Consider the following 24,045-nt stretch of genomic DNA (forward strand, 5'->3'; position numbering starts at 1 on the left):
TTTCAAATATTTTATATTAGTAGTAAGTAAGTACGTTTATTGGCCAAGTATTCACATACAAGCAATTTGCCTTGATGCTCCGCCCACAAGTAACAACATGACATACAGTGACAGTTACGAATGACTCAGTAAACACTAAACATTAATAATAATAAAACATTAATGATAAAACACCATTGATCAAGCATGTGAACCAACACAATACCAGATCAAAGGGAGGCTACAGATTTTTGGCTGTTTAGTAGAGCAACTACTCGTGGATAAAAACTGTGTTTATGTCTGGCTGCGGCAGCTTTGACAGTCTGGAGTCGCCTTCCAGAGGGATGTGATTCAAAGAGTTTGTGGCCAGGGTGAGAGGGGTCAGAAATGATCTTGCCATCTCTTCTATACAAAGGTTGTATAGAAATGTAACTGAAGACAGGAAAATAAAATTGGGGCATGATCAATAGGCCATGTAGAGTGAAGGTAGCTAAGAGAAATGTTAAGTATGGATATTCCAGAGTTTCTTTACTAAACATTAAAACAACAATTCAAATTCATTGTGGATGTGACACTTACAAAGGCACTGGCTTTGCTGGTTTTGGGAAGAGTCAAACACACAGTACGAACAGAAACCGCACTGGCTTGCGGTGAGCCACTCTCTGCAGAAACTTTCAATTCTGCCTAAGAACAAAAGAAAAACATTTTTAGATTAATATCGGTATGGCACAATTTCCTTCCACAGCTACCACCCAATCCACTGAGTATTTCCACAATGTTCTGTTTCTATTTCTGTCATCTAAGCATTCAGTTTCCCCAGAGAAGCCTGGACATCTGGATGGACCGTATGTACGCAGCCTGTATGGACCGTACACTGGCATCTGGGAAAGGGAGAGGAGGGGGCGTCTGCATGGTCAACTGTGCGTGGTGCTCAGACGTGGCAGTCCTGTCCAACTCCTGCTCTCCACACCTCAAACATCTGGCAGTGAAGTGCCCCTTCTACCTACTGAGGGAATTCACCTCCATCATGCTGACCGCGGTCTACATCCCACCCCAGGCAGACGTCCGTCTGGCACTGGGGGAGCTGCACGCCGTGGTCAACAAGCACCAGACGGCTTACCCCGAGGTATTTACCACCGTAGCCGGAAACTTCAACAAAACCAACCTGAGGAAATCGCTCCCTAACTTCCACCAACACCAGAGGACCAAACACCCTCGACCACTGCTACACCACCATCAAGGATGCTTATCACTCTATCCCTCGCCCTCACTTTGGAAAATCCAACCATTCAGCGGTGCTGCTTCTTCCTGTATACAGGCAGCAACTTAAGAAAGCACCCCCAGAGGTGAGGACTGTACAGAGCTGGTCGGGAGGCAGAGGAACAACTCGAGGACTGCTTGGAGTCTGTAGACTGGCCAATGTTCAGGGACTCGGCAACGGACCTGATGAATACGCCACGGTCGTTAACAGACTTCATAAAGAAATGTGTGGAGGACCGCGTTCCAACAAAAACCTTCCGAGTGTTTCCTAACCAGAAGCCTTGGATGAACCATGAGATCCGCATTCTTCTGAAGACCAGATCCCGGGCATTCAGGTCTGGCGATGCAGAGGACTATAAGAAGTCCAGATACGACCTTGGCAAGGGCATCAAAAAGGCCAAAAGGGACTTCTGCTCTAAACTGGAGGATGAGACGGATGTTCGGCAACTGTGGCAGGGCTTGAATGCCATCACGTCCTACAAGGCAAAATCAGGAGGCGGCTCAAACGACAGCGAAGCATCACTCCCTGACGAGCTCAATGCGTTCTACGCATGCTTTGGTAGGGAGAACACTGATGTGCCTTCCCGAACCCCTATTCGCCCTGACGGTGTTACAGTCATAGTCACAGAGGCTGATGTCAGAAGATCCTTCAGGGGGGTGAACCCTCGGAAATACCCAGTCAAGTTCTCAAGACTTGTGCAAACTGCATTTCGTTGTCTCTGTACTGTACACTGCACAATGATAATAAAGATTGAATCTGAATCTGAATCTGAGCACGTCTACCAATACCCTGATATCATCAAAAAAAAACACCCAGCCACTTGCCTGCTCGTCTCCGTCTGCAAAGTTGGGGTGCAATACCGAGTGCCCCAGTTGCTTTAAGGTGCTGGGCTTCAATCCTGAGGGGGGTGCAGAACTCAAGCTCTTGGTGCAGGAACTTCCAACTACAAATTAATCACAATTAACAGCATTTTTCCAATCAAACAAATTAAGAATTATTCAGCAAATCATTATGACATGCATATATTTCTGATAAGAAAACAAGTAGACAAATGCACTCCTAGTAGCAATGTTACAAAATTTTGAGATATAAAAAATCAAGTCTGCAATTTATCCCATCAGATAAAGCATAACAATAAGTTTAATTTGACACCTATATCACTTTCATATCTCAAGTAATAAAAAAGTTATGGCCATTTTCATACTAGGAAATTAGCATCTTGTTCCCTATTGATTTTCTATGGACATAACAAAAAAGCTGTGATCGAGGACAGTCAAAAGCCCATAACCTTCTTAAAAATTAAGAGAACTGAATTAAATTTTCAGTTATCATAGATTGAACCATTCTGAAACAAATATAAAATAATCTTACTTGGAGGACCTGAAATTAAAGCATATAATTAGTTAGTTACCCAATTGTAGCTAATTTCAAACTTCAATTACTAGATCTAAACATCTATCCATTTCTTAATAAATGATTAACATTTTTAAATAGCCTGTGTCCAAATAATATTCACAAATAATTCACAATAAAACATGATTTTTAAATCTAATTTACATCAATTTATAGGCCAAATGGAAGGAATTTAGTGTTCAATTGCTGTAAATTAAAGTCAATTAAAATCAGCTTTCTAGTGGGTTCCTGTGGAACGCGCTGGTTTAGAACGTTCACATTGCAGTGGATTTGTGCCCTCAAATGCCCAGAAAAATACTGCGGGATATAAAGAGCCCAAAATGAACTATTCGCTATAGAAAACTTTATATACAGGGTTCTTAAGAAGCCCCTTTTAATGCAAAAATAAGGTACATACCTTTAATTGTTTGCTTTATAAAACCCTGGGGCTGCGAGAGGTTGCGGGTTGAGAGAGTGATTTTTAAACTACTATAACTATTATACAAGGCCATAAAAACTAATAATACCTTTTGCGACGGGGTCTTTCAGCGATTTTCCGTTAATGATTTACTGAGGCTGAACATTTTCGATTGCAACAGCCTAGTAAAAATCGCGTTTTAAACCCGCCCCCTCTAAACAGCGCCAAAATCACACATACGGGGCTGGGACAGATCCTCAATGACGATTCAGGTAGGTTTTGTAACATACCTACTCCTAGGTCTCTGTTGCACTTAGGTGACTCTTTAGGTGACTACCAGGGACTAATTTTAATGGAATTCACCTACGACGCCTGAAAAACTTGCGGCAGTCGCCTGTAGTCGCCCAAAAAATTGCGTAAGTGGGACAGGGACCATATGCTAGTTACTCAGAGACCTGATGTCGTTGGTTGTCGCCAGGTGTCGTAGGTGAATTCCATTCAAATTAGGCCCTGCCAGTCACCCAAAGAGTCTCCTAAGTGGGACAGACCCATTACATTTGCCTTGGAGATTGTTTTTCATAAACCCCAAGCTATGAAAGCTGAGGGAATAAGTTCAGGTAAATGGGATTCGTGTCGATGGATTAGTGCAAAGAGGTCCAACGGTCGTTGTTTAAACTTCAGAAATAGTGAAGGGACGCGGTGTGCAAGTCTTCTTAATCTTCACCACTTATCTCTTTCAAAATCATCTTCAAATGCTTCAATTTGAGAAAACGCTCAACATTTTGTAAAATTGATGGCCATTTTGTATTTCTTTCCAATTATTTGTATTTTTTTTTAACTTGTATTTTAATGTTGTTTTTTTACCTGCACTTTTTAAAAAGCTATTCCTATCAGGAACTGGATTGTTTTTATTTATGCGTGAAATGTTTAAGTTTTTATGTGCGATGCTCCGGTATTCCCTGGGAAACGTCTTCTCATTTTGCACTGTACAACTGTTGCTTTGCATGATGACAATAAAAGGATGATAATGATAATGATATTTGATTTAGAAAATATAAAGTCCAGCATTAATCAGAGGCAGATATTCATTCCTCTCAATATAGGCACCAATTAGCTATGAACACACTGTGAAATAAATATGTACTCTCAGCGATCATATTTACAGTGAATAAGTCCACTATATACTATGTACAATAAACTGAACTGAACAATATATTACACAGTTTCAACTGTTTGAACTGTCATCTCAACCTATGGAGACTAACCAATGAATTCAGGTACAATGTAGATAATGTAACAGAAATATGTGAACTTTTAATCTCAATGCACATTATATTAGCACTTGAAAAATATTTTTATGCTAGCATGATAATTTAGTTTAGTTTAAAAATACAGCGCGGAAACAGGCCCTTTGGCCCACCGAGTCGACAACAACCAACAATCTCCACACTCTAACACTATCCTACACATGCTAGGGACAATTTACATTTGCTAAGCCAATTAACCTACAAACCCAAACATCTTTGGAGTTATTATTAAATCAAGTACCAATGCACAACATTATATTCTCACAATATTTAAGAAGCATCTGGATTTAAACAACAAGACGAAGACTGCAGACTGAATGTGAGTAAAAGGGATTAGTGTAGATAAGTTGCACAGACGCGGTGGGCCAAAGAGCTTGCTTCACTGCAGTATGCCTAATACCTGGCGATATATTTCTCTACCTGTACTTCCATTGCTTGCTGAAGATGCAGAGGCTTCTGTCGTCTCTGCCTGAGTGACAGGCACTGTCACCACTCGGATGTAGGTAACTCCCGACTGTGCAGCTGTAAACACAACACACTGGAATGTTACCACGTTCACTAGAACAATGCCTGGAGCAGGGGCTGTTAGTGCAGGGAAAGATCGGATAAACCTGGATTGCTTCCGCTGGAACGCCGGAGGCTGAAGGGAGACACGAGAGAAGTACGTAAGATTAAGAGAGCCTTCGATAAGGTAGACAGTCAGACACGGCTTCCCAGGTTTGCAATATCAAACACTAAAAGGCATAACTTTAAGGTGAGGGGGGTGGAAGATTGCAACCTTCACGTGGTCCGCCCGTTTCGACATGCAATCAACTCGACGTGCACAAACGGAAGATCAAATAGAACAAGTTGTCCAACAACTTTAGACCGTGCACGCCACACGGAAGAAGAAGAAGGTGAGAGGAGCAAAGTTTAAAGGAGACTAGACCAAGTGCAGTTTCCCCAACGCACCCATTCCCTACCCGTAGCCCCCGTGGGAGGCGTGGGGGGCAGAGAGGGAGCGGGAGGGGGCAGAGTGGGAGCGGGAGGGGGCAGAGTGGGAGGGGAGAGGGGGAGGGGAGCAGGGAGAGGGAGCGGGGGGGGGGGGGTAGAGTCTGAGGGATGGGGGGGGCATCGTCACATGGGAGGGCTGGTTCCTGAACGCAATACTCCCTAGCTCCCAGCGGGCTCACGACAGGGCCCGAGTATGGGGGGGGGGGGGAGGGGGGGGGGGGGTGGGGGGGCCGCCCCCCAAGCAAGTAGACAGCCATTTTTGTTTCAACGTTTTTTCAGATTTCTGAACATTTTCATTAATAACTGGAGAAATAAAGGATGAATTTTTCAGATACAGTGATTTTGGACTCCGGGGTAAAATCTCTACCGAAATATGTAAAAATATTACCGCTAACTCGTCGTTTTTTTTCGATTAGGTGTGATTATACACAAACACACACACAAATAAATACACATACAAGATCAGACTTTTAATAGGTACATGATGCGTCGGGTTTCAGTTTAGTTTATTGTCACGTGTACTGAGGTTTGGGATGATGTGTTATTTTGTTTTAAACACAGAGGGTGGTGAGTGGCTGGAACGCGCAGGCAGGAGTGGTGGTACAGGCAGATATTTAAGTGGCTTTTCAACAGGAACATGGACTTGCAGGGAACAGAAGGGTATGGATTATGTGCGGGTAGATGGAAGTTGGCCCTCGTATCATGGTAGGCACAGACACTGTGGGCTGAAGAGCCTGTTCCATGTTCCATTATACACAATAAGTCTGGGCAGAACACGTCAAGAACACCAAGATGTTGGAAAGGGTAGGGGGGGGGGGGGAGATTTACCTGAACATTACCACGACTGTACACAGGGTCATGTGGGACGTTACTGGATAGCTGGCATTTGTTTCTGTATGAATATCGCAGGTATGAAGGAATGTAAATGGCATTATCAAAAAAAAAAAATCAGGAATTGTTGAAATGAATAAGGAGAAATAGCTTCCACTGACTTTAAAGGCCAGTAGTCAAATGCAAGACCTGCAAGGGTGCTGATTGGAACCTGCCTTTCACACTTAATGCCAACAACTCTTTTTCCTGAATCAATGGTGACTTTTGTTGATAGTTTAGTTTAGTTTATTGTCACGTGTACCGAGATACAGTGAAAAGCTTTTGTTGCGTGCTAACCAGTCAGTGAGAAGACAATACATGATTACAATTGAGGCATTTATAGTGTACAGATACATGATAAGGGAATAACGTTTAGTGTAAGGTAAAGCCAGCAAGGTCTGATCAAGGATAGTCCGAGGGTCACCAATGAGGGAGATAGTAGCTGAGCTCTGCTCTCTGGTGATAGGAAGTGTCTTGGCTGGTTTTACTACACAGAAGTCGCGGTACATTAAATAACAAGCCCATGGGTGGTCAGTGTTGCCCACCTGCAGCGGACGGAGTGGCTGGCAGGATCACACGAGGTGGTCGTGACCGGCCTGTTCCAATCGGCAAGGCAGACTTCACTCGCCCCCTGGCTTTACATCTTCGCCGCGCTTGTAACTCTTGTCGAGAAACACTGCGGGAGAGGAAAGACACAACATACTTGGTTAAATTCATACCTTCTGGATCGCAACGTGGCTACTGTGGCATTCACAACTTTCATCCACATGGTTAACACATTGCAGGAATTCCATTATATTATTACAACGAGGTCTTGTTTTGAAAAGGATTCACAACGGTTTAATGCAATGCAGAAGAGAATAAATACCAATGCATTAAAAATTAATAAACAGCATTCCTGCTCAGCCAGAACACCGCAGCACTGGGGAAGTGGTGGAATGAGGATGATCTTTGGAATTTTCTCTCTATCAATGGAGGCTCAAGTCACAAATGTTATTGATGGCAGTGGTGGTGGGGGCAGGTTGATGAAACCACTGGATGCTGTGTTATAAAGGCATCTGCGATAACCTGCTGTGGAATGGAATAGCAACAATTCAGGCTCAAGTGACGCGTACCCGGGGAGCTGGAGAACACAAAAATGACCAGAATAAATCCTGATCCATGTTTATAAGCAAATAGACGTCTGTGTACAGAGCAATCATGTGTTGCTTAATCACTACAACTCTACTTCTTTGTAACAATCTTGGAAGATAGATCGCAGAATATTTTCATCAAATGATAAAAGTATACATTATGGACAATCTCATCAATACCGAATCTGACAAAGACCAACCAGGTTTGGTCAACTTTGATGTGCTCTCCCGCCACCTCTGCCAATTTATGTCCCATGTTTGAACGATGAGAAGTCTCTGTCTGTACCCCATGTGATTTTAAATATCACCAAGACATTCCCTTGCAATATCTTCTACTCGGCAGAATACCTCCAACTTCTCCATTCTACCAGAGAGAAGGAATGGGTGATGTTTTGGGCCGAGACCCTTCTTCAGACCCGAAACGTCACCCATTCCTTCTCTCCTGAGATGCTGCCTGTCTCGCTGAGTTACTCCAGCACTTTGTGTCTATCAAAAGAAGGGTAAATGCATTTACTCAGTAACTACAAACCAGTTTACAAAAGTGATGAGAAGGGTTCTAGCCACCGTGATCAGAACGAGCACTCACTTGGACAAGAATGGACCGATTAGGAAATACCAACATTTGTTAAAGGCGAATCTTATCCCGACTAACTTGATCCTGACCTTGGGTGTTATCATAGAAACATAGAATCAGAATCAGAATCAATTTATTTGTCATTTGGACCCCTGGAGGTCCAAACGAAATGCCGTTTCTGCAGCCATACATAACACACAAATAGACCACAGACACAACATAATTACATTTAACATAAACATCCATCACATAACTGTGATGGAGGCCGAATAAACGTATCTCTCCACTGCACTCTCCCCCCCCCCCGATGTCAGAGTCAAAGTCATAGCCCCCGGCTGGCGATGGCGATTGTCCCGCGGCCATTAAAGCCACGCCGGGTGGTGCGAGGTCGCACACCGGGTCTTGGTGTTGGAGCCCCCGGTGTGCGCTCGCAGAGCCCGCGGCCATTCCAGCCGCGCGGGGCAGCGGTGCTAGGCCGCGCTCCAGGAGCTCTTCGACCCCGCAACTCGGGCGGGAGAAGTCGCCGCCGCAGAAGCCCCGAAAAGCGGTCTCCCTCCAGGGAGCCGTGGGCTCGGCGCCGTCGTCCACAGACCTGTAGAGAGCCTCCGACTCTCCGGCAGCAGCAGCAGCAGCAGCAGCAGCAGCAACAGCATCAGCAGCAGCAGCGCTCCTCCACCGCTCCGGACCCGGCCAGCTCCGCGACGGTGAGGTGAGTCGACACCCGAGTCCCCGGTCTCTTCCTGTTGGAGGCCGCTCCTCGTTACGGCCTCAACGACGGCTGAGACCCGACGAGAAAAGGTCGGGTCTCAGTGCAGGGAGAGATTCAAAAAGTTTCCCCCCCCCTCCCACCCCCCCCACACACACTCCCCAAAATAAAATAACAAAAACTACACAGAAACACAGACAAAAAATAATAAAAACGCGGACAGGCTGCAGAGGCCGCTGCTGGCCAGAGCCGCGCCGCCTACCGGAAACATAGAAAATAGGTGCAAGAGCAGGCCATTTGGCCCTTCGAGCCTGCACCGCCATTCAATATGATCATGGCTGATCATCCAACTCAGTATCCCGTACCTGCCTTCTCTCCATACCCTCTGACCCTCTTAGCCACAAGGGCCACATCTAACTCCCTCTTAAATATAGCCAATGAACTGGCCTCAACTACCCTCTGCGGCAGAGAGTTCCAGAGATTCACCACTCTCTGTGCGAAAAAAGTTCTTCTCATCTCGGTTTTAAAAGATTTCCCCCTTATCCTTAAGCTGTGACCCCTTGTCCTGGACTTCCCCAACATCGGTGTGGAGTTGTCTGTGTGGAGTTTGCCCTTCCGGGTGCTCCGGTTTCCTCCCACCTCCCAAAGACATGGTTAATTAGCCTCTGTAAATTGCCCATGGCGTGTAGGGAGTGGATGCAAAAGTAGGGTAACATTGAAGCAACCGGTCGGTGTGAACGGGTGATCGATGGTGTGGACTCGGTGGGCCGATAGGCTCGTTTCCATGCTGCATCTCTGAAACTAAAAACTAAATCAAATCTTGATGAGACTTTTCTGATGAAGTGACAAAAGGAAATATAGCTGGAGTGGGCTTCCTTGAGGATTACTGTCGTACTCAAGGAGATTCACACTGTGACCATCACAAATTATTAAATCAAAAGATGTTTAAACTGAACACAAATTAAAACTTTAAGAAATTATTAAATACATTTAAAAAATGAAAATTACCTTGTACTTACCTTCCTGCACAGTCGTTTCTTCCGACACTTGTGCCAGAATAGACTCAGTGTGCACATTCCCAGCCTTTTTACGCTCCACTTGCCCCAATAAAGAGTTCGACAGCATAGCGCGGCTGTATTGAGACCTGTGTCCGCTGTGCATAAGTGAAGGACTTCTGCACAGTTAAGGACATCCACACTGTTACTGAGGCAAAAGCCAGCAGAACAGGGTGGAACGGTCAGCTTTAAAGCAAGATCAGGACTGGAAATTGTTTTGATTTATGATAACATTTAGTTTAAATGAGAAAAGACCTTTCAGATTGAGACTGGTGCAAGTCGTGTAATGGAGACATCAGAATCGGCAGATGCTTTAATCTTGAACAATAAACAAAGTGCTGGAGGAACTCAGCAAGTCAGGATGCATCTGTGGAGGGAAGTGGACATGTAGCATTTCAGGTCTGGTCTGGAGAAGGGTCTGAGTTCCTCCAGCACTGTGTGTTTTGCCCAAGTCATCTAAAGATCTGCTTGCCACCAAAAGCACTAATCTCAATAATGGCATTGACTTCATTTTACAAGAACAAACTTTACAAAAGCCTACTTCACATTTAAAATTTGACCACATTTTTGTACAATTTCTGCTCTTGGCATCGTGAAAGTGGTCTTTATTTCTCATATTCATACAGTTACTACATTTGGCAAATACACTCCTGTTTTTTAGCCAGAGTTCCCCGACAGTGGAGTACTACAACCATACTTGTATTTCTGGATCAGTTGTGAAGAGTGGACTCATGTGAGGCATAGCTACAAACTGAAATACCAGAATTGTAGAATTATGTTCCTGTTTGCATTTGAAAAATGAAGAGAAAGTATTGAAGGTGATCTTTAGTGAATGTATACATTTGTGTACTAAATCTCTGATTAGATTCACAGAATTTTTATAATTGCAAATTTCCCAAATCAGTTTCCCAATTGCAAAATATTGCTTACAATTCTTAAACATTTAAAAATATATTCACATGCAAAGAACAAATCATGGACCATGTTTATGAAATGTTAAATTGCTTACACTTGTATTGACATCGTTCTCTGTTAATTCTTAGCAAATGTCAAGTTGTGAAACAAGAAAGCCAATTGTTATGTCGGAGGCCATCAATGCAGTGTGCGTGTACAGGAATTGATTTTGGGTTCATTTGCAATCTGATAAGAAGATCATCTTTCAGCAACAGAATTAAGACAGTCTCATTTCACCAGACTCGGCATGTTATTTTTGGCACATTGTTACACTCTAAACCCCTGGATCTTATTCAAACTTGGATGCAACTAACTTTATGTTTAAATCAAGTCAAGAGATTGATATATATTTTTTTTGTTGTTGCAAGAAACAAACCTTGATGCTGGTCTTGTAGTCTTAACTCCATGGGAATTATTCATTGTAGCGTTATTGTCATTTGATGGTTGGTGGTTTCCAGGGCCCACCTCCTTTATGCCATCTTCAGAACGTGCCTCCACCACTCTGTCCTCAGCAGTTAATGGTGTGCTACACAGCCCCAGTGGATGTGGCATGCCAGCGTTCTGTACAGTGGCCACTGGTGGCCCCGTGTCTCTGGGCTCAAGGTGCACGGTCTGCTGCCAACTAGCCCGCATCGATTGCTGCTCCTCATCCCGGTGATGGTCTGAAGCTACATTTAGAAGCTGCGTCACGGCCTGCGAACTCTCCAGACTCGACTGCACTGTGTCCTTTGTACAAACAGTCACATCCGCTCTTTCCTGGGCATTTACAAAGGCAGTGAGGAATGACAGGTTGTTATGCAAAATCACATCTATATGGACATAACAATATGGAAACAGAACATTACAGCACAAGAACGAATGGGCTCTTGGCCCACAATGTCTGTGTCAAACATCATGCCAAGATAAACAAGCCTCCTCTGCCCACGCAACAACGAAATATCACTCCATTCCAAGCTTCTTAAACAGCATACTGAAACATTTAGAATAAACTATATAAAAAGGATTCTTCTCAATCAATTAAAAATGGAATATTTATAAACTGAAAGATAAGTTCAAAGTCACCTATCCATGTTCTCCACAGATGCTGCCTGACCCGCTGAGTTACTCCAGCACTCTGTGAAACGTCACCTATCCATGTTCTCAACAGATGCTGCTGCACCCGCTGAGTTACTCCAGCACTCTGTGAAACGTCACCTATCCATGTTCTCCACAGATGCTGCCTGACCCGCTGAGTTACTCCAGCACTCTGTGAAATGTCACCTATCCATGTTCTCAACAGATGCTGCTGCACCCGCTGAGTTACTCCAGCACTCTGTGAAACGTCACCTATCCATGTTCTCCACAGATGCTGCCTGACCCGCTGAGTTACTCCAGCACTGTGTGAAACGTCACCTATCCATGTTCTCCACAGATGCTGCCTGACCCGCTGAGTTACTCGAGCACTCTGCATCTTAACCAACATCTTTGTTTCTAGACAAATATTGTTATTTTCCCAATAAAAACGAAAAAAATCTTCCTTGATGGACAGATCCGTTTAGTGGTACTAATAAATGACGTGATTAAAAAGACCCATTAATTTTAACCACATTTATGATATTTCTGCACTGATTAAATTGACATCGGTTGGAAATGATACTATTTATCACCACGCAGAAACAGTTTGCTTTTGGCAAATATGGTGTTATCTAATTTTCCTCCATCAGTGGGTTCCAGACAAAATAAAACATTCATACTTTTCATTAATCTTTGCAACTATTCATGAGCACCAAGAGCCCTCTCTCTCGACATTCATCTTGGAGTCTGGAGAGAATTCAATACTCTTCTAGTACCAAGTCTTCTGAATGTTTAAAAACACTTCAATTAATTTCTTCAGTTTGATCGCTGCCATTGACAACTTCAGTTACTGCATGGATTTTGAAAACTAGAGAACTACCTTAGCTAACTACAAATTCCCTAATGTCATGCATCATAATCCACGTGACAATCTGCAGGAAAAGAACAGCCGTCAGAAACATTGCCGCCGCTACAGGCTACCTTGCTGTGCTTCTGTTGATTGCATTCCACGTGTACGTTTAGCACCTGCGGCTGTTTACCCTGTCACAAACAAATTGAGATTGTTGGTACACAAATAACAATTTGAATCCCATAATTTAGCAGTCTACACATAGATATCATATCAACTGTTTCTTTATAGGCTTATAGAACAAACAAAATAGATCCTCAAGGTCCCCCCCCCCCCCCCCCCCCCCCCCCACCCCCCACCCCCCCCCCCCCCCCCCCCCCCCCCCCCCCCCCCCCCCCCCCCCCCCCCCCCCCCCCCCCCCCCCCCCCCCCCCCCCCCCCCCCCCCCCCCCCCCCCCCCCCCCCCCCCCCCCCCCCCCCCCCCCCCCCCCCTCGACCCCACCCCCCCCCCCCCCCCCCCCCCCCCCCCCCCCCCCCCCCCCCCCCCCCCCCCCCCCCCCCCCCCCCCCCCCCCCCATCCCCCCGTGGCCCATACAAATTCCTTGTATATCCAATACACGTATCCATTCATTCATATAGTGTGTTCAAGTGTATTGCCATGTGCACAAGTACAGCAAGGTACAGGTACAATGAACATTTTGCTTGCAACAGCATCACAGGCGAACATTTTTTTTTAAATCCAGTTATAAAGAAGTTATACATAAATTACACAAAACTCTAAAAGAAATACTGTGCAGCAATAAACCAAGCGTAAAGTCTTAATTGGGAGATGGTCCATAGTAGTGCAAGAGACTTTAGACTTTAGAGATACAGCATGGAAACAGGCCCTTTGGCCCACTGATTCTGTGCTGACCAGCGATCATCCCCTACACTAGCTCTATCCTACACACTAGGGACAATTTACAATTTTTACCAAAGCCAAATAATCTACAAACCAATTTAGAAGTATGAGAGGGGATCTGCACTTTAGTCTGTTGAACTGTTCACATCTACACTTTAGTCTGTTTAGTCTGTTGAACTGTTTTGACTGTTCTTTTTACAATCCATGTTCTCGAGGTATCTAAATCCAAATGTTATTAGTTATTTATGTTATCACATCGGTTGGAAGCTGCATACCCAAATCTCGTTGCGCTTATGTGCAATGACAATAAAATATATTATTATTATTATTATTATTATTATAGAAACATATAAAATTCTTAAAAGGATTGGACAGGCTAGATGCAGGAAAAATGTTCTCGATGTTGGGAGAGTCCAGAATAAGGGGTCACAGTTTAAGAAAAAGGGGTGGGCCATTTAGGACTGAGATGAGGAAAATCTTTTTCACCCAGAGAATTGTGAATCTGTGTAATCTGTGGAATTCGAAGGGCCGAATAGCTTAGTCCTACACCTATTTTATATGTAAATGAGTATGTCTTTGGAGTGCAAGAGGATTTCAGAAAGAGTCTCTGAAGAAGGGTCTCGACCCTAAACATCACCCATTCCTTCTCTCCAGAAATGCTGCCTGGCCCGCTGAGTTACTGCAGCATTTTGTGTGTTCACCCAGAATAAACCCACGTGGTCACAGGGATAATGTACAACGTACAGACAGCAGCCGTAGTCAGGATGGAACCCTGGTCTCTGGCGCTAGAAGGCAGCAGCTCTACTGTTGCACCACTGTGCTGCCCATAGAACGTGCCACAGAGTTCCAATGTCATGGTTGGGTTAAGATGGTTGTATGAAAGTAGCTGTTCCTGAAACTGGCGGTGTGGGACTTCAGACTTCTATACCCCCTGCTTGATGAACAACAGCAAGAAGGGGGCAGGAAATTATAGCGGGTCAAGCAATCTAGATAAATGCTCAGAAATAGTGAGATTCCCGATGGATAGACAATGCAATGCATGACACCGACTGGTCAGATAACTAACAGTGTCTAAATAATATCCTGATCTTCAAAATATACATGTATATTCCAACTCACAGAAAATTAGGTGATCAAATATGACCATTACAATGAACTTTGATTTATTAAAGATGTTTCTGATATAGATTTGATAATGACGAAACATTTTGCTAAATTACCTTTGGAATCCATTTCCCTCCCAGCCACTTGCCACAACTGGGGCACTGTGGAGGTTTGTGCCTGGTGACGTATGTAAACAAACAGTTTGGATGTGGACAAGTCCCACGGCCTCTTCGTGTGTACGTTGTCTTCTGGGCAAAGATGGACTGTACAGAACACCACAATGAGACACAACATTAGTTACATGGCAACATTCCAGCAATCTCACTTCTGAAGTCAGAAATAATACGTTAGCATGGTGACAGCAGATTGTTGTCCTTTATGCCTTGTCCCACTTAGGAAACCTGAACGGAAATCTCTGGAGACTTTGCGCCCCACCCAAGGTTTCCGTGCGGTTCCCGGAGGTTTTTGTCAGTCTCCCTAATGGTCGAAAGTGGTTTCCTGGTGGAATAAAACTGGGTGAAAAAAAGGTCTTACCTTCCACTACCTGCAACCTCCGGCAACCACGTGCAACCTCCGGCAACCACCTTCAACTAGCATCGCAACTGGCTTCAACTAAAAAATTACCGATTTTTAAAACGGCAACCTATTTTTAGTCGCGGCCAGTTTTGAATTTTTTGAAATAATCGCCGGAGCATAGAAGAAGCGAAAACCACTTTCGACCATTAGGGAGACTGACAAAAACCTCCGGGAACCACACGGAAACCTTGGGTGGGGCGCAAAGTCTCCAGAGGTTTCCGTTCCAATGCATTTCGTTGTCTCTGTACTGTACACTGACAATGACAATTAAAATTGAATCTGCATCTGAATCTTCAGGTTTCCTAAGTGGGACAGGGGCATTACTTTACTATACTTCAGCTTTAATACAACAGTCTGTGCTAATGTTATTCACCCCTTGTTATCTCAATCTCCTATTGACACAGTAGGAGGCCATTTGGCCATCAAATCTATGCTGGCTCGCACAGCACATCTTACATCTCATATGGTCATAAGTGATAGGAGCAGAATTAAGCCATTCGGCCCATCAAGTCTACTCCGCCATTCAATCATGGCTGATCCAACTCTCCCTCCTCCTCCATTCTCCTGCCTTCTCCCCATAACCCCTGACACCACTCGTCTCTGCAAAGGTTTCTCTCTCACATGCCAACCAACTTGTCCCCGATCATAGGGGCAGCTCCCACCTACTCCAGGGGTAACTTACAGATGCCAATTACCTTGTCTCTGGGATGCAAGAGGAACCCAAAGCACTTGAGGGGAAAACTCTGCAATCACAAGGAGATGTGGCAAGTCAACAGGCAACACCCAAGATCAGGATCTAAAGCCAGCTCCCCGGAACAGTGAGGCAGTAGCTGTAAGCACTGTGCCACTTTGCAGACGTTAACCTTAACCCTATATACATTGACCAGAAAGGGGCTCCGTTTTTGCTTTAGTTTTGATTAATGTTGAACTAACACAAATCATCACCAAGACTAATTTTAAAGATAGACACAAAGTGCCGGAGTATCTCAGCGGGTCAGGCAGCATCTGTGGAGAACATGGATAGGTGATGTTTCACAGAGTGCTGGAGTAACTCAGCGGGTCAGGCAGCATCTGTGGAGAATATGGATAGGTGACGTTTCACAGAGTGCTGGAGTAACTCAGCGGGTCAGGCAGCATCTGTGGAGAACATGGATAGGTGATGTTTCAGGTCAGAACCTTTCGAGGGAATTGAATGCAACATCTCCAAGTTTGCGGATGACACAAAGCTGGGGGCAGCGTTAGCTGTGAGGAGGATGCTAGGAGGCTGCAAGCTGACCTGGATAGGCTGGGTGAGTGGGCAAATGGTGGCACCAGTATGGAACATAGAAACATAGAAATGGGTGCAGGAGGGGCCAATGCATTCGAGCAGCACCGCATTCAAATATGTCATGGCTGATCATCCAATCAGTGTCCCGTACCTGCCTTCTCTCCATACCCCCTGATCCCCTTAGCCACAAGGACATCTAACTCCCTCTTAAGTCGAACTGGCCTCAACTACCCTCTGAATGGTTCCAGAGATTCACGATCTCTGTGAAAATATAATGGGAGAAGTGGTGGCAAAAAACGGAAAGTACCTGGGTGTCATTAGGTACACCACCAGTCATTAAAAGTAGGCATGCAGGTGCAGCAGGCAGTGAAGTAGGCAAATGGTATGTTAGCATTCATAGCAAAAGGATTTGAGTATAGGAGCAGGGTGGTTCTGCTACAGTTGTACAGGGTCTTGGTGAGACCACACCTGGAGTATTGCGTACAGTTTTGGTCTGCTAATCTGAGGAAAGACATAGAGGGAGTACAGAGATGGTTCACCGGAATGATTCCTGGGATGGCAGGACTTTCATATGAAGAAAGACTGGATAGACTCGGCTTGTACTCGCTAGAATTTAGAAACTGAGGGGGGATCTTATAGAAACTTACAAAATTCTTAAGGGATTGGACAGACTAGATGCAGGAAGATTGTTCCCGATGTTGGGGAAGTCCAGAACAAGGGGTCACAGTTTAAGGATAAGGAGGAAATCTTTTAGGACCGAGATGAGAAAAACATTTTTCACACAGAGAGTGGTGAATCTGTGGAATGTTCTGCCACAGGAAGTAATCAAGGCCAGTTCATTGGCTAGATTAGGAGTTAGATGTTCCCCTTGTGGCTAAAGGGATCAGATATATGGAGAGAAGGCAGGTACAGGATACCGAGTTGGATGATCAGCCATGATCATATTGAATGGTGGTTCAGGCTCAAAGGGCCGAATGGCCTCCTCCTGCACCTATTTTCTATGTTTCTTCAGCCGTCACCAATCCATTTTCTCCAGAGATGCTGCCTGACCCACTGAGTTACCCCAGCACTTTACATTTATCATCAATATAAACCAGCACCTGCAGTTCCTTCGGTATGGTGAGCATGATGCATCAGAAGAGAAGAAAGAATCGGTGTTTTGAGTTGTTTAAGAAGAAACTGCAGATGCTGGAAAATCGAAGGTAGACAAAAATGTTGGAGAAACTCAGCGGGTTAGGCAGCATCTATGGAGCGCAGGAAATAGGCAACGTTTCTGGTCGAGACCCTTCTTCAGACTGTTGCAAGCGTGGGGGTGCGGGAAGAAGAAAGGAAGAGGCGGAAACAGTGGGCTGAGGGAGAGCTGGGATGGGGAGGAGAAAGCCGGGACTGCCTGAAATTAGAGGTCAATGTTCCTACCGCTGCGGTGTAAACTACCCAAGGTATGAGGTGCTGCTCCTCCAATTTACGGTGGGCCTCACTCTGGCCATGGAGGAGGCCCAGGACAGAGAGGCCGGATTCAGAATGGGAGGGGGAGTTGAAGTGCTGAGCCACCGGGAGGTCAGGTTGGTTAATGCGGACCGAGCGGAGGCCGCCAAGCCTATGCTTGGTCTCAACGATGCAGATCAGCTGACATCTAGAGCAGCGGATGTAATAGATGAGGTTGGAGGAGGTGCAGGTGAACCTCTGCTGCACCTGGAAAGACTGCTTGGGTCCTTGAATGGAGTCAAGGGGGGAGGTAAAGCGACAAGTGTAGCATTTCCTGCGGTTGCAAGGGAAAGTGCCAGGAGAGGGAGTGGTTCGGGTGGGAAGGAACAAATTGACCAGGGAGTTACGGAGGGAATGGTCTCTGCGGAAAGCAGACAGGGGAGGAGATGGGAAGATGTGGCCAGTGGTGGGATCCCGTTGGAGGTGGCGAAAATGTCGGAGGATTATTTATTGTATGTGGCGGCTGGTAGGGTGGAAGGTGAGGACAAGGGGGACTCTGTCCTTGTTACGAGTGGGGGGGATGGAGAGTGAGAGCAGAGTTATGGGATATAGAAGAGACCCTGGTGAGAGCCTCATCTATAGTCGAAGAGGGGAACCCCCGTTCCCTGAAGAATGAGGACATCTCCGATACCCTGGTGTGGAACACCTCATCCTGGGAGCAGATGCGGCGTAGACGGAGGAATTGGGAGTAGGGGATGGAGTCCTTACAGGAAGCATGGTGGGAAGAAGCGTAGTCCAGATAGCCATGGGAGTCAGTGGGTTTATAGTGCATGTCGGTCAGTAGTCTATCGCCTGCGATGGAGATAGTGAGGTCAAGAAATGGTAGGGAAATGTCGGAAATGGTCACGGTGTATTTGAGTACAGGATGGAAGTTAGTGGTAAAATGGATAAAGTCAGTGAGTTGTGTGTGGGTGCAGGAGATAGCACCATTGCAGCGGAGGTAGAGTTTGGGGGATAGGGCCCTCCCGGTACGCCTCGAACAAAAATTCAAACAGAAACTTCACACTTCAAACACTATCTACCATATAATAAGCTGTATTCCACTCATGTAGTATCACGGGAACAGAGATGGGGCATTTTGCTCAAGCATTCAATCAGATCAAGACGCCGCCACTGAGCTCGGTGAACATGCCTCTACAGTGCGTACGTGCCACTCACACATTCAACAACGTTCACACGGTTTTAGAACAAACAACTGATGAACCTCTATTAACATTTCAGAAGAGTTCAAAGCTGCACCCATGCCGTGCACTGCAAAAATGTTTTTTTCCCCCCCAAGTTAAATATGGAAAGGCCCAAATCCAAGATTACATCATCTCTCCAGTCCAGTGAAGTTGGTTACAACTACAGAAAAGGCAACATGTAACAGTGATCCCATAGTACATTTTTTTGCTCAAGTTGTTTTGAAATTTCCTTAAACATTTCAGCTCGGAGCTAAAAGTTGTAGCAATTCCAGCTGTCAATTCACCTTAGTTTTGCTATAAGATTAGACAAGGAATTTTAAACATGCTTACATTAAGCACTTTGTGATGGAATTTAACTTGGCACATTAAATCAAAGATGAAAAGTGAAATTCAGCATTGGTTATTGGAGAAATCACAATTAGAGAGGAAGTTGTGGAAAATAACAGATTCTTTCAAAAGGAAATGAGATAAACACAGGCCAGAACTGGGATACTTGGTGGAGCAGAGAGGCTGACATGAGCGAGCTGGAACGTGGGGAAACCAGTGCAGGAGCAGCAGCCACCAACTGGCCATTAGTCCACTCCCGCGCTGCATACTCACAAATCCTTCATTCATCCACTCGGCCCATCGAGTCTACTCCGCCATTCATTCATGGCTGATCTATCCTCCCCTCTCAACCACATTCTCCTGCCTTCTCCCTATAACCCTTGGCATCCTCACCATTCAAGTATCTGTCAATCTCCACCTTAAAAATACCCTATGACTTGGCCTCCACAGCCTTCTGTGGCAACAAATTCCACAGATTCCTCCTCATTTCCTCTCTAAAGGTATGTCCTTTGGAAGTCAATGAAGAGATTTATATCGCGAGTCTGGGGCTGGAGTGGGGAATGTTCATTCACCGTGAGTCTGGGCTGGGGTGGGGAACGTTCATTCACCATGAGTCTGGGCTGGAGTGGGGAATGTTCACCGTGAGTCTGGGCTGGAGTGGGGAATGTTCATTCACCGTGAGTCTGGGCTGGAGTGGGGAATGTTCACTGTGAGTCTGGGCTGGAGTGGGGAATGTTCACCGTGCGTCTGGGCTGGAGTGGGGAATGTTCACTGTGAGTCTGGGCTGGAGTGGGGAATGTTCACCGTGAGTCTGGGCTGGAGTGGGGAATGTTCACTGTGAGTCTGGGCTGGAGTGGGGAATGTTCACCATGAGTCTGGGCTGGAGTGGGGAATGTTCACTGTGAGTCTGGGCTGGAGTGGGGAATGTTCACTGTGAGTCTGGGCTGGAGTGGGGAACGTTCACTGTGAGTCTGGGCTGGAGTGGGGAATGTTCACCGTGAGTCTGGGCTGGAGTGGGGAATGTTCACTTGAGTCGGGCTGGAGTGGGGAATGGGCTGGACCGTGGGGAATGTGGGGAATGTTCACCGTCACTGTGAGTCTGGGCTGGAGTGGGGAATGTTCACTGTGAGTCTGGGCTGGAGTGGGGAATGTTCACCGTGAGTCTGGGCTGGAGTGGGGAATGTTCACCGTGAGTCTGGGCTGGAGTGGGGAATGTTCACCGTGAGTCTGGGCTGGAGTGGGGACTTCACCGTGAGTCTGGGCTGGAGTGGGGAATGTTCACCATGAGTCTGGGCTGGAGTGGGGAATGTTCACCATGAGTCTGGGCAGGAGTGGGGAATGTTCACCGTGAGTCTGGGCTGGAGTGGGGAATGTTCACCGTGAGTCTGGGAGTGGGGAATGGAGTGGGGGGCTGGATGTTCACCGTGAGTCTGGGCTGGAGTGGGGAATGTTCACACGTGAGTCTGGGCTGGAGTGGGGGAATGTTCATTCACTGTGAGTCTGGGCTGGAGTGGGGAATGTTCACCGTGAGTCTGGGCTGGAGTGGGGAATGTTCACCCGTGAGTCTGGGCTGGAGTGGGGAATGTTCACCGTGAGTCTGGGCTGGAGTGAGTCTGGGCTGGAGTGGGGAATGTTCACCGTGTGAGTCTGGGCTGGAGTGGGGAATGTTCATTCACTGTGAGTCTGGGCTGGAGTGGGGAATGTTCACCGTGACCTGGTGAGTGGGGAATGTTCTGGGGGCTGGAGTGGGGAATGTTCACTGTGAGTCTGGGCTGGAGTGGGGAATGTTCACTGTGAGTCTGGGCTGGAGTGGGGAATGTTCACTGTGAGTCTGGGCTGGAGTGGGGAATGTTCATTGACTGTGTGTCTGTGAGTGGGGAAGGATCGTTCACCGTGAGGCTGGGCGGGAGTGGGGATTGTTGACGGTGTGTCTGGGCTGGGGTGGGGAATGTTCACTGTGAGTCTGGGCTGGAGTGGGGAATGTTCACTGTGAGTCTGGGCTGGAGTGGGGAATGTTCACCCGAGTCTGGGCTGGAGTGGGGAATGGGAATGTTCACCGTGAGTCTGGGCTGGGTGGGGGAATGTTCACTGTGAGTCTGGGCTGGAGTGGGGAGTGAATGTTCATTCACGTCTGTCTGGGAGTGGGGAATGTTCATCCTGTGGGGCTGGAGTGGGGAATGTTCACTGTGAGTCTGGGCTGGAGTGGGGAATGTTCATTCACCGTGAGTCTGGGGGCTGGAGTGGGGAATGTTCACCGTGAGTCTGGGCTGGAGTGGGGAATGTTCATTCACCGTGAGTCTGGGCTGGAGTGGGGAATGTTCACCGTGAGTCTGGGCTGGAGTGGGGAATGTTCACCGTTCACTGTGAGTCTGGGCTGGAGTGGGGAATGTTCACTGTGAGTCTGGGCTGGAGTGGGGAATGTTCACTGTGAGTCTGGGCTGGAGTGGGGAATGTTCATTCACTGTGAGTCTGGGCTGGAGTGGGGAATGTTCACTGTGAGTCTGGGCTGGAGTGGGGAATGTTCACTGTGAGTCTGGGCTGGAGTGGGGAATGTTCATTCACCGTGAGTCTGGAGGCTGGAGTGGGTCTGGGCTGTTCATTCACCGTGAGTCTGGGCTGGAGTGGGGAATGTTCATTCACCGTGAGTCTGGGCTGGAGTGGGGAATGTTCATTCACTGTGAGTCTGGGCTGGAGTGGGGAATGTTCATCGTGAGTCTGGGCTGGAGTGGGGAATGTTCACTGTGAGTCTGGGCTGGAGTGGGGAATGTTCACACGTGAGTGAGTCTGGGTGGAGTGGGGAATGTTCACCGTGAGTCTGGGCTGGAGTGGGGAATGTTCACTGTGAGTCTGGGCTGGAGTGGGGAATGGGAACCGTGAGTCTGGGCTGGACCGGGGAATGTTCACCGTGAGTCTGGGCTGGGCTGGAGTGGGGGGCTGTTTCACCGTGAGTCTGGGCTGGAGTGGGGAATGTTCACACTGTTCACTGTGAGGGGAATGGGCTGGAGTGGGGGGGAATGTTCACCGTGAGTCTGGGCTGTGAGTCTGAGTGGGGAATGTTCACCGTGAGTCTGGGCTGGAGTGGGGAACCATGTTCATTCACTGTGGGGAATGTTCTGGGTCTGGGCTGGAGTGGGGAATGTTCACCACCGTGAGTCTGGGCTGGAGTGGGGAATGTTCATTCACCGTGAGTCTGGGGCTGGAGTGGGGAATGTTCACCGTGAGTCTGGGCTGGAGTGGGGAATGTTCACTGTGAGTCTGGGCTGGAGTGGGGAATGTTCACCGTGAGTCTGGGCTGGAGTGGGGAATGTTCACACCGTGAGTCTGGGCTGGAGTGGGGAATGTTCACTGTGAGTCTGGGCTGGAGTGGGGAATGTTCATTCACCGTGAGTCTGGGCTGAGTCTGGTCTGGGCTGGAGTGGGGAAATGTTCACCGTGAGTGGAGTGTGGGGAATGTTCACTGGAGTGAGGGCTGGGTGGGGAATGTTCACTGTGAGTCTGGGCTGGAGTGGGGAATGTTCACTGTGAGTCTGGGCTGGAGTGGGGAATGTTCACCATGAGTCTGGGCTGGAGTGGGGAATGTTCACTGTGAGTCTGGGCTGGAGTGGGGAATGTTCACTGTGAGTCTGGGCTGGAGTGGGGAATGTTCACCATGAGTCTGGGCTGGGAGTGGGGAATGTTCACTGTGAGTCTGGGCTGGAGTGGGGAATGTTCATGTGACTGTGGGGAGTCTGAGGGGCTGGAGTGGGGAATGTTCACCGTGAGTCTGGGCTGGAGTGGGGAATGTTCATGTGAGTCTGTGAGTGGGGACTGGGCTGGAGTCTGGGGGGGAGTGGGGAATGTTCACCGTGAGTCTGGGCTGGAGTGGGGAATGTTCACACTCACTGTGAGTCTGGGTTGGACGGGGATGGTGGTCTGGGCTGTGGGGAATGGAGTGGGGAATGTTCATTCACCGTGAGTCTGGGCTGGAGTGGGGAATGTTCATTCACCGTGAGTCTGGGCTGGAGTGGGGAATGTTCATTCACCGTGAGTTTGGGCTGGAGTGGGGAATGTTCACCGTGAGTTTGGGCTGGAGTGGGGAATGTTCACTGTGAGTCTGGGCTGGAGTGGAAAACGTTCTTAGGTTTTCCTTCCTAAATTATTTGTGTTGGATTCTAACTCTATGTTCTCAGGACTGTTAATAGCCTTTTAATTCCAGCTACATTTCATAAACGGAGTCTAATTTCACCTATTTCTAGAGTGGGATACAAACTCAGTCACTAGTAGCCAACCAGAAAGAGTCCCCTTTATTGCCGCTCTTTGCAGTCTGCCATCCAGCCATCCTTCTATCCATGCTAGTGTAGTGGTCTGTGTATCAGCTGACGCCACACGAGTATCTGCCCCTTGATACCAGGGGTTCTCATCTTCTTGAGCGGCCTCACTGGCAGCACCTTATCAAAGGCCTTCTAAAAATCCGTGTAAACAACATCCACAGAATCTACTTTGTCTATCCTGCTCTTTACTTCCTCAAAAAATTCCAACACGTTTGTCAGCCATGATCTCTCCTTCACAAACCCATGGTGACTTTAGCCTATTTTATCAAGTGCTTCTATGTACTCAGGAACCTTATCTTTAATTAGGGGCTGTAAAATCTTACCAACTGCTGCGTTCAGGAGAACCT

General features: G+C 46.9%; 1 protein-coding gene across 2 annotated transcripts in view; it reads right to left on the bottom strand.

The window, feature by feature from the left end:
- Nucleotides 1-24,045, bottom strand: part of hmgxb3 (HMG box domain containing 3) — an 87,032-nt gene that overhangs the window by 46,788 nt on the left and 16,199 nt on the right. For both annotated transcript variants that reach the window (XM_055643341.1, XM_055643340.1), the window contains exons 5-11: nucleotides 14,666-14,812; nucleotides 12,677-12,736; nucleotides 11,019-11,398; nucleotides 6,766-6,896; nucleotides 4,778-4,879; nucleotides 2,061-2,183; nucleotides 559-659 (exon numbers count right to left, since the gene is read on the bottom strand). In XM_055643341.1, the coding sequence (XP_055499316.1) occupies nucleotides 559-659; nucleotides 2,061-2,183; nucleotides 4,778-4,879; nucleotides 6,766-6,896; nucleotides 11,019-11,398; nucleotides 12,677-12,736; nucleotides 14,666-14,812 (1,044 nt within the window). The remainder of the gene's footprint in view (nucleotides 1-558; nucleotides 660-2,060; nucleotides 2,184-4,777; nucleotides 4,880-6,765; nucleotides 6,897-11,018; nucleotides 11,399-12,676; nucleotides 12,737-14,665; nucleotides 14,813-24,045) is intronic.

Source organism: Leucoraja erinacea, chromosome 11 (genome assembly GCF_028641065.1).
Source record: "Leucoraja erinacea ecotype New England chromosome 11, Leri_hhj_1, whole genome shotgun sequence".
Taxonomy (NCBI): Eukaryota; Metazoa; Chordata; class Chondrichthyes; order Rajiformes; family Rajidae; genus Leucoraja; species Leucoraja erinaceus.